This window comes from Oryzias latipes, chromosome 18, assembly GCF_002234675.1.
Source record: "Oryzias latipes chromosome 18, ASM223467v1".
Lineage (NCBI taxonomy): Eukaryota > Metazoa > Chordata > Actinopteri > Beloniformes > Adrianichthyidae > Oryzias > Oryzias latipes.
The window spans coordinates 22,342,856-22,354,093 of NC_019876.2; the positions used below are offsets into that span (position 1 = coordinate 22,342,856).

Here is an 11,238-nt window from a genome sequence, read left to right on the forward strand (position 1 = left end):
TGTGTGAGGATGTTTATGCATATGGGTGTATGTGTGTGTTTGTGTGCAACTGTTTGCATTTGTATGAGGTGCCGTGTAGGACATTATTCAGAATTAGCATTCACATACACATGTGAAATCTCTCACACACACTAGTGAAATGCTTGTATACATACAACTGAAAATTTATTCATTCACATACACATGTGAAATCTCTCACATACACATGTGAAATGCTCTCACACACACTACTGAAAATGCTCTCACATACACATGTGAAATGCTCTCACACACACTACTGAAAATGCTCTCACATACACATGTGAAATGCTCTCACACACACTACTGAAAATGCTCTCACACACACTACTGAAAATGCTCTCACACACACTACTGAAAATGCTCTCACATACACATGTGAAATGCTCTCACACACACTACTGAAAATGCTCTCACACACACTACTGAAAATGCTCTCACACACACTACTGAAAATGCTCTCACATACACATGTGAAAATGCTCTCACACACACTATCCAAAATCCTCTCACATACACATGTGAAAATTTCAATAGAAACGGAAGGCATTTCAGTGGAAACAACGTTTTTTTTTTTTTACTTTATTGTTAGAAACGAAGTTGCTCGACTGAAGGCATTTCAGTGGAAATGAACCTGTGTCCGAATTCCTGCCCTGATCCCTAACTACTAAAACCCTATATAGTGCAGAACTATATAGTTCTATATAGTTCTCTGAATTTAAAAGCAATTCAGACACCCGTGCTCAGTACTTTTTTCTTTTGGGTGTTGTTCATAACGCGCTTGACACGGAAACAAAGTGGCGCATTACCGCCACCACCTGGTCTGGAGGCGAACTACTCCTATTTAACGCGGAGAATGACACTTATTTGTCAGAGTAAAAACATAATAAATATGAACATTTTACAAAGACTATTTATGAATCTGCTGTGTTATGATCATGGAAAACGTGACTGATTTATAAATAATAAAATTACAAACACTTTGGTGTTGATTTAATGTATTTGTTCATAAATAAACCCCCAAGTTATTTTTTCATGCCAATATTTATTTTGTTTTTGTGCCACTGAACGATTAACAGGCTCTTGCAAGGAGGCATTTTTTTCTGTAGTTTTCTTACACCTTACTGAAAATGGCTTTGAAAATGAATCTGTCCGTGTTCCTGGCAATAATTCAACCGTTTTTCGTGAGATCAAACTGAAAACGAGCAGATATGCAGCATCACAGGACGGCAAGGACAAGCAGACATCTCAGAAGATTTCCTCTGGATGCCCTGACCAGACAGAATAACTTGTGAGTTAAACTTAAAGCTTTTTTTTTAGTTAAACCTAAACTTTAACTTAAACTTTGTTACTAATCATGCTCAAGGTTACACAGTCTGCTGGGTAAGAGTTTAACATTCTTTTTCAAGTGAGTTGTGTAGTCCAATTACATGAAACACTTGTGAGTTCAAAGTTTAGAATTTTTTATTCAGAGTCAAACCATATCACTTGTTTTAAACAAAAACAAAACAAAAACTTTCATTTTTAAAAGTTTAAATGAAAATCCAAAAACCCAGCCAAATAAAAACCACGAGATTTTCCAGAATTAATAAATACTTCATAATCTAAAATGTAAGACATCAAAATAAATACAAACATTAAAAAAATGTGATTTAATTTCCTCAATGAAATAATTAATGTTGCATTTTCCAGGGTCTTCCACGTCTCTACTGCTTTACCAACACAAAGGTGTCTGTCCTGGCCCTTTACGCTGACGGTCAGTCCGACACAAGACTGGATTTTCGGTTGACCCGCAGGACCATCGAGCATCTGGGTCGATGGTCCTGAAGCATCAGCTTCGGGTTCCTCACACTCTGGGGGGTCACAGGAGACTGACGTCCTGGTGTTTCTTTTCTGGCTGGCGTGTGGCACATCTTACAGTGTGGTAGCCAGAGTCTTTGACATGACACGGTCCACCGTGAGCGATGTTGTCCACAGGACGGCAGACCGCATCCTCCAGCTGATGAGCAGGGTCACCCAGCTTCCCAGTGGGAATGAACTACCATAAGTCGCCTCTGGATTTTAGCAGCTCGCTTGGTCTTTCTCCTTCCAAAGGGTCACAAGGAGCATTGATGGCTGCCACATAAGAATAAAGGCCCTAAAAGATAATGCAGCTTGTTATTTTAACAGGAAGCTTTTTTATTCCATTAAAATGCATGCTGTATGTGACTCTAATGCCAAATTTATAGATATTTTTGTTGAGAATCCAGGATCAATCCATGATTCACGGGTTCTACGTAAAAGCCCAATTTATGTAAATCAAACAAACCCACCTGAAGGATCCTTTTGGGTGATGGTGGGTATCCCTGCATTGCACATCCCATCATGCTGCTGACACCCTACAGGGAACCCATGAGGAATGCCATTGAGGCAGTTACAACCAGAACCACTCCAGAACACGCTCTGTTGTGAAGAGAGCATTTGGCATGATAAAGATGAGGAGGAGAGCAATATTTCTGGGGGCACTGGAAGTAAAACCAACCTTTGCAATGAAAATCATTGCCTGCAGTTCAATTCTGCACATTCTGTGCATCAGCAAAGGCGACTGCTTAGCCACAGATGTTGAGCCACAGCAGGACAACACCAGGAACATGCAGGACGAGCAGAGTCACGTCCGTCTGCAAGGACAAATCTTTGCTTTCCTTTCAGCTCCAACTGTGACACACATGACTCTAGAAGACCAGGATTATTGTTAACATGTATAAAAATAAATATTAACATATAAAACGAAATTCTAAATATGTACATCTGATATGTATATGAAAATCCTTTTAAGATTGTTAAAAATAGCTCAGATTTAAATAATACATGTAAATTATTCATTTTTGTTCATACATTTATTAAACAAATTGGAAAAACAATGGCTGCATTACATTTTAGAACAATAATTTCAACTCAAGTAAACTTAACAGACTCTCCTGTCGCTGTTCCTCCCTTCTAGCCCTTTCCTCCTCTCTCTTCTGGGTCTTTAACATAAACCTTTAACCCAGTACGACAACGATTAACCGTTTATTAAAATGAAGTCAAATCTGATCATCTGGCACGAGCTAGCTTGAAAACAAACAGGCTATCTTTCTCCATCCGCAAATGGATCGGATTTTCCTCATCCTCGTCTGTCCCTACATATATGAACACATTTAAAACGTGTTAATAACTTGTGACTACGGTTAGAAGTCACTGCTTTTTGATGTAATATCTAGCGTTTGTTTTTAGCCTTCGGCGCTAATTCGCGTTAGCGTTAACTTTAGCATTACTGAAATTGATGAGCTTCAAAACAATCTAGGTTGTTGATTGAGGAATATAACATATTAAACACATCATCTTAAGTATTTACAAATATATTTTACAACAGATACTGGATATTTTTTAATATACTTACACGTTTCGGTGGTTTTCCTTGCGCAACCGGCTGCCATTTTCGAATGATTCAGACGAATGATTATCTCGCGATAATCAGCCAACTTCCGTTTCTACTGAAATGCCTTCCGTTTCTGTCGAAAATTTCAGTAGTGTGTGTGAGAGGATTTCAGTAGTGTGTGTGAGAGGATTTCAGTAGTGTGTGTGAGAGGATTTCAGTAGTGTGTGTGAGAGGATTTCAGTAGTGTGTGTGAGAGCATTTCACATGTGTATGTGAGAGCATTTTCAGTAGTGTGTGTGAGAGCATTTCACATGTGTATGTGAGAGCATTTTCAGTAGTGTGTGTGAGAGCATTTCACATGTGTATGTGAGAGATTTCACATGTGTATGTGAGAGATTTCACATGTGTATGTGAATGAATACATTTTCAGTTGTATGTATACAAGCATTTCACTAGTGTGTGTGAGAGATTTCACACGTGTATGTGAATGCTAATTCTGAATAATGTCCTACACGGCACCTCATACATTTGAGTGTCCTCACACTTGGGTGAATGTGTGTGTATGTGCATGAATGCAAGTGGGTATGTGTGTGCATTTGCATGTGTACTTGGAAGTGTTAGGTTTTGTGTATGTCTTGCATATGCATCAGTGCAAGTGTTTGTCTGCGCATATGCAAGGAGGTGGGTATGTGGGTGTTTCAGCTGTTAACATTGCTGGGGATCAGCAGGCCAACATTTGGCCTGGAAATATGAAGAATAGATGGACCCTTTGGTCACAGGCCCCATTGGCTTGTGTGGGGAGGTCACATGACTCCTTAGTCCTTCTGTCGGTGGTCACATGACTGCTTGGTCCTTCTGTCGGAAGTCACATGACTCCTTGGTTTGTGTTGGGCTGATCTGAGTCTGTCAGCTCCTCTGATGTCTCTGTTTTAGACAAACAGACTTGTCAGTTGTTAGAAAAAAACAAGACCACTGAGATAGATCACTCTTAGAGCAAGTGACTCCAGGACTCAGGGGCCGGCATCCTGCTGGTCTTTCAGAAACCAGCCCCTTCCTGCTGCTGCTGATTTCCTGGATCAAGTGTGTTTTGCTAACAAGGAGCCTCAATGGCAGCTTATTGGAAAACATGTAGGACACCGGCCATTTTGTTCTAGAAAATAGCATTCGCCAATTACACATTAAAACAAAAGACTCTGCCTCTATTGGAATCCAATTTTGATCATAACATTAAAACTATTATAAAGTTTGTGAAGACATGAAGCTTCTTTTCAGCTGATATTTGTCAGTCTGAATCAAACTGTGAGTTTGGTTAATTCTGTCATAAAGTGGTACACTGGATTTAACAGACGTACTGTAGATGGCTAGAATAACAAACTGATCTGGCTTCACTTCATTTTATCTATGAGTCAGTGTGAAAGCAGAAAGAATTCCTTGCAGGATTTATTATGAGTTTTAAGCTGGATGTCCTTCCTAAAATCCCAATTTGGCCACAGATTTAAAAGATGCACAACACAAACCTTAGTTTCAGGGGTCACTGTTTCCATTTGTTCTTTGGAGTTTTTGTTGCTTATACTTTGCTTTTGGTTTCCTATGCATAAAATATTCACTGCCTTCATGTGAAATGATGCAACTGTTTTTTTAAAAATAAAACATCTTTGAGCTTCAAAATTCCTCCCTAAGAATTTTCAAGATGGACAAAAACAAAAAAAAAGGTTTTGTTATTGTTTGTCATTGTCTATATAGGAGAGAACTTCTTAAAAGAATAAAAACAGCTAAAATTCAAACTCAAACTTCTAAAGTTGCTGTAATGCACACATTGTCCACCAGGTGTCTCTTTGAGAAGAACTCAATGCATGAATGAACTTGATGAGAGAAATCCACTGATGTGTGACCCCCCCTCCCTTTCCCTTTCTTTTCTGTTGCTCTGTCAGTTCTTTGTTTTAAAGCCTCATCAAATGGTGTGTTTTTTATTTATTTAACAATGAACAGAGTTTAACCTTGAATCTGTAGGAGGAACACTCACTCTTTTCCTCCCCCTCAGTTCACAGTAGCTGCTCCGACTCGTCCTCCGTTGGCAGTCAGAAGGAGGGGGGATCCCCGGCGTCTGGGAGGGACCCCCAGACATGCTCCGGATCTACAAGCCACTCACAGGTGGGCTGATTGTGCACACCCTGACCCTGAAGAAACGATTGCCGTTCTTTCTGCAGACAGAACAGTTATGGGGGGGGGGGGGGGCTTTTCCAGAAAACCTTTTTAGGAATGCTGGAGCTTTAGGAAATCTGACAGAAAAATGAGTTGGGAAGGTCAGGTGTTGCCAGGCGTTCATATCACATCCATTATTCTTTCAAAGATTTGTCAGTGTGGATCTTTTATAGCACATACACACAAAAGAGGAGGCAGAGTGCATGAGAATGAGTCTCCTTCCATGCTTCAGAGATGCTTCTAAGTCCACGAAGAAAACAAAGACACACATGAGCTTCCTGTCAGGCTGCACTCAGAACAGAGGAGAACTGTGATTTTCACATTCCTCTCAGGACCTGTTGACACATTTTGGGTTGTGTGGACCACAAAACTGCACTTTACTCTACAAAGGCTTGGTTTTAACATACCAGGACTTCATATCATCCCCTTTGAGTTGAAGCTCTGAACTGATCTCATTTAATAGAACCAACATCACAAAAAAGCTAAAAGTCTCTGCAGCTTCAGATTGGCTCACATTCAAAACATTAAAAACTCAGTGTCTTATGGCCAATATTTACATTTCATGTTATATTGAAATGTTCAAATGAAATTAAGTAGGTTGTTAAACAGTTCTGTACATTTTTAAAACCTAATAGATGATTAACTCAAGTCGAAATGTTCTGCAGTCCAACCCCATCAGGTTTCTGTCCCAAAATGCTGATGAGACATAATTAATGTCAAACAAAGCATGTGTGAAGAAGGCTTTAGTGGGATTATTAACCAAGAAATGGAGGGGAGGATGGAGGAAAGACGGCTCCCCAGCTGGTTCGGGTGTCTCCGTTTGCACACACGTCTGTGATGAAGAGTGTGGGGTGCAGAAACAGAGACCTGTGACGTCTGCTGTAAACAAACAGCATCAGAATGAGCCCCCCACCCCCAGCCTCCTTACCAGGCAAACAGCCTGACAGACTGGCGGAAGTATGCAGTCCTGATGGGCAATAAAGGAGGCAAATGTAGTCAATTTGGGGCCTAGGGGAGACACAGGCATGGCCCCCACTTCTGCTCCTTTGTCCCATTTACCTAACAGTGTGAGAGGCCCCCCATGTAGAAGAGATTTCTCTGTTACTCTATGAGCACAGAAACATCCACACTTTCAGATCTTCTATCCATTCTAGTGTCTCAATGTTTACACGATTTTTTTTCCCCCCATGTTTATGGTTTTTGTAAAACGTGACCAGGCCTGCATGACAGCGTGGTGGTTAGTACTCTCACCTCATAGGCTACGTTCACACTGCAGGCTGAAACGACCCAATTCCGAATTTTTTGCCCCTAAGCGGCCCAATTCCGATCTTTTCATGACAGTCATAGGCTACGTTCACACTGCAGGCTGAAACGACCCAATTCCGAATTTTTTCCCCTTAAGCGGCCCAATTCCGATCTTTTCATGACAGTCTGAATGACACAGATCCGATCTTTTCAATTGCGACCCAGGCCCCGTGGGTTTGGCGTCCTGATTCCGAATTGTAGCCGTTCTTTTCAATTGCGACCGCCTTCTGACCGGCCAGGCGACTTGATTCCGAACTGTACGTCATCGACACGCAACAAACGTCATCATTGTGCGTTGAAGTAGGCGGGAACGAGAACGTAAACATCAACCATGGTGGACGATGCTGCTGAGATCAGTCAGTGGAAGGGAAGCGAGATCCCCGATTGGATTAATATTTGGGGTGATCGCTCTTTTCAGGCCAAACTCCAGGGCTCTTATCGCAACTGGGCGGTTTTTGAAAAAATTTCCAGATAAATGGCCGAGCGTGGTGTTGAACCTTTCCCGCGATGACTTTTTTTTCTTTCTCCCCTTCCGACCGTGCTCAGAAGCGCAGGGGACCCGAGGCGATCCTCCTCCTCCTCCCTGTTCTGACCCTTAGATTCTCCAGAACGGGTTAATAAAGAGTCCGTAGCATTTATTTTGGGGGAAACCTTCTTTTATTAGCGTCATCTTTCCTCCGTAACACACAACATGAATGCGCGCACACACTGCCCCCCCCCCCTATTCTCTATCGCGGCACGCGCTTGCACACACACACACACACACACGGGGCGCGCGGGCCCAACACATGCACATTTCCTTTCCACAACAGTGGGTACAGACGATCTCGACTCCATTGCCTTCTTAAAATGAGAAGATTGTAATTGTGCTGCTCCTTGGTGAAAATAAATTTAATATTACAAAAAGAGCTCCACTGTTGACAACACTGTTGTTGACATCCATTGTTAACGTTTGCTCCGCAAACAACAAGTGACGTCGTTCACCGTTGAGTATTCTTCTGGCTTCTGCGCATGCGGGTCTCGTTTGGGTCGTGTCACGGTCACACTGGAGATCACAAAAGTTCGGATTTACTTGGAAATGTGAACGGTCTAGCAAACAAATCCGATTTTTTCAAAAAATCCGAATTGAGCATTAAGCCCTGCAGTGTGAACGTAGCCATAGTGATAAGGCCCTGGTTCGATCCCGCTGTGTGGGTTTTCTCCGGGAACTCCAACAGTCTCACAGTCCAAAAACATGCTTCATGGGTTAATTGGTGACTCTTAATCATCCACTGGTGTGCATTGGAGTGTGTGAGATTGTGTGGCACTGCAACAGACTGGTTACTTATCCTGGGTGTTCCCCACCTTCACCCAACGGTAACTGGGTAGACTCCAGCAACCCCATGACCCCATAAGGGATTCAGCATGTAATGAAGATGGATGGATAAAAATGACCAGAAATACTTCAAAAACTTTCAAAAACATGGTGCTCTATGAGAACCTTTTGAGTCCTTCAGACCTCAGCGGACACTGAGCTTTTAAAAAGAGTAATTGCAGTTTAAGTTTAGCTACAGTTTATTGTTTACTGTGAGTTTCTATGCATGAACATTCAGGAGCTTTGATATGATGACATCACATATCTGATAAAAATCCACTCATCTGCCTGGTAACTGGATCCTTTGTGGCCTTTTCACCATTTTGAAGCATACAGAGGCCTTCTTTGGGGCTGTTTCTCCCACTGATCACCTCAGCATGTGTGCCTCCATTTATCGATGTTTAGTTTCCTACCCCATTTTTGATTTTCTTAAACTTGTGGCCCTCACTTAACTTGTTAGCTATAACTGCTGATTTAAGTTTTTTGCATTGAATGTCTTTCTTCTTTGGTTTACTCTGTTCAACTTTGCATGTAGCAATGATCCAAAAAGTTTTTTTTAATGTGTTTTCAGCTTCTCAATGATTTGTAATGATTGACCTTTTTTATCTGTCAGCCTTCACACATTCTTTTCACAGGAAGTGCAGTTTTTTTCTACTGTTTTCATGAACAGTGTGATGTTTGGAGAGGTGTGTGGTGTTTTATTTTGAAATCAGGAGTGGAGCGGATGTTTAGTTGGTTCCTGACAGCAGGACTTCAAGTCTGAGCTTTTCTAGGGGTCGGGTATGCGCATGTTTTAAAGCACAGGTTCTCCTCCCTCCTCAGAACCTGTGTCCCTCCACAGCTGTGTGATCATCACCCCCCCCAACAGTGAGTTTGCCCTCTCTTTTCCTGTACTTCTGCCCCTTTCCACCTTCAGATGAATTCAGCAGCTTGATGTCTCTTTCACTTCCAGCACTCTGGGCTTTTTGAAGATATAAACATCTCGTGGTGTCGGTGGACAGAACTGGACTTCAAGAAGCAGGAAGACAAAGGAGAGAGCCTCTGGCCCCATTCTGCCCCCACATGCCTACGCTGCTGCCCCTTCTCCCCTCCGGTCTTTCACTCTCTAACATGTAAATAAAATGCCATCAGATTAGACAGAGCCCCCCCCCCCCCCTTTTTTTTAAACCTCCGTTACCCCCTCCATTAAAGAAAAGGGATAAGAATCCCCCTGCTTAGAGCATGACAGTCACCAGCAGGACTCTGCACTGCGCCATTTTGGATCTGCCAGTCTCAGTTGCTGGCAGTCATCGACACCAACAGACACTTCAGCCACACAGAGCGGCCATTGTGTGCGCCGTAGCCCCCCCACCAGGCCAAGCGACTTGGTCTGAACCACTGCCGGGCTGACTGTACACATCACACGCCCCAGAACCCCAGAAAAACAGGAAGTGTTGTGCAGATTCTGAATCTCATCTCTCATCCTGACACTTTTTTTTTCTTCTTCTTTGCCAAATGTAAGGTGTGAGTGCATGTATGCAGATGAGGTGGCAGGGGTGCATGCACACACACATGCATTCAGAGTTTTTGTCGGAAGACAGTGCAGCTCTGTTCACATGCCTGAACGCTCACTGCCTGGCACGGCGGCGGTCAAACACCGCTGCAGCCTCATGGTTGGACAGGAGGCTGTGATGATGAGCAGCAGCATCACATCTCAATGCTTAAGTGCTTTGGATTTTAGGAAGACTGTCATCCTGTTTCCAAACGTAACTTGTAACATCCATGTGTTGTAGAAATATTTAGATAAGTGCTGAGTCTCAATTTGACAATATTCCACTGAGTATTAACTGCAACAATCGTGATGCCAATGGTATACAAAGGGCGTCAGTGCAATGCTCATCTGTGCACAAACAGATTTTTGGAGTGTTCCCTCCATAAAATGGAGAAGGTGCTTCTTAAACAAGTTTTCTTTTTTTTTGTAAACATTTTCAGGAAAAGACTTTCAGCTTTAAAAAAATCCTCTGAGTGATGAAGATGAAGTAAAGAAGGACAGGAAGCAGATGAAGGCCTCCTCTGTTCATGAAACAATAAATGATTTGAAAAATGATCCACTTTCCCTGCATCTTACAGCCCAGGTTTGCATTCTTGCTGCACTTGTGCCTTGATTTAATCAAAAACATGAAAGCAAAGGGGATTTCTTGTCAACATTAACAGTTAATGTCTAATATATTAATGATGTCAAACAAAAAGGTGAACATAAATTAGAAAAGAAGGCGTTTTTATGATGCTGACCGGAGGAAAAGCTGTTTTCATGGTTGTTTTCCCCTGAATGGCTTCTTCAGATATCTTGCAAAGCAAATACACTTAATTAATGAAAAATAATGTCATAAACATATCAGAAAAATATAGCATTTTCTTTTAGGTAAATGAAAGCATAAACTCCTAACTACTCAGAAAAATAAACTTTTTTTGCATTTTTTCATCTACACATCTGACTCACTGAGGGTTTCCTGTAATAAATTTGCTTCAGTTTTTGATTGAGCTTATTGCTAAAAGCTGCTGTGCCTTCAAGACACATCAAACACATAAAACATCACTGTTAAGTTCACACACCCCTCAGCAACACGCATTCAAGTGGTCACGTTCAGAAAAGTACATGTAAGGCTTCCGTTCTTCAAACTACGCACATTTTTAAGATCCTTTTTGACTCTATTGCCACTAAATGTGCGTTGAAAGTTGCACTAGGTCAAACTTTGACCCCTAAGGCATTGTGGTTTGGTATTGACATATGGATGGCGACACACCTGTAACCCTTGTGCTATCACCCCTTGTGCTAACATTGGGAGTTGGGTCATCTAGACCCACTAGACAGTGCGCTGAACCTTTTTTCTTCAATGATTTGTGAACCTCACTGGTGTCCATGGACTACATGAAATCTTCCCACCTTTATCCACCTTTGTCATGGTAGGGAGAACACGTCAAT

The 11,238-nt window shown here is 41.9% G+C and overlaps 1 protein-coding gene across 1 annotated transcript in view; it reads left to right on the forward strand.

The window, feature by feature from the left end:
• LOC101171781 (rho guanine nucleotide exchange factor 40) overlaps positions 1 to 10,375 on the forward strand; it is a 48,911-nt gene extending 38,536 nt beyond the window's left edge. Inside the window, exons 25-27 of the mRNA XM_011487689.3 lie at positions 5,457 to 5,566; positions 9,099 to 9,143; positions 9,229 to 10,375. Of these exons, the coding sequence (XP_011485991.1) occupies positions 5,457 to 5,566; positions 9,099 to 9,125 (137 nt within the window). The 3' untranslated portion in view covers positions 9,126 to 9,143; positions 9,229 to 10,375. The remainder of the gene's footprint in view (positions 1 to 5,456; positions 5,567 to 9,098; positions 9,144 to 9,228) is intronic.
• Positions 10,376 to 11,238: the final 863 nt, after the last annotated feature.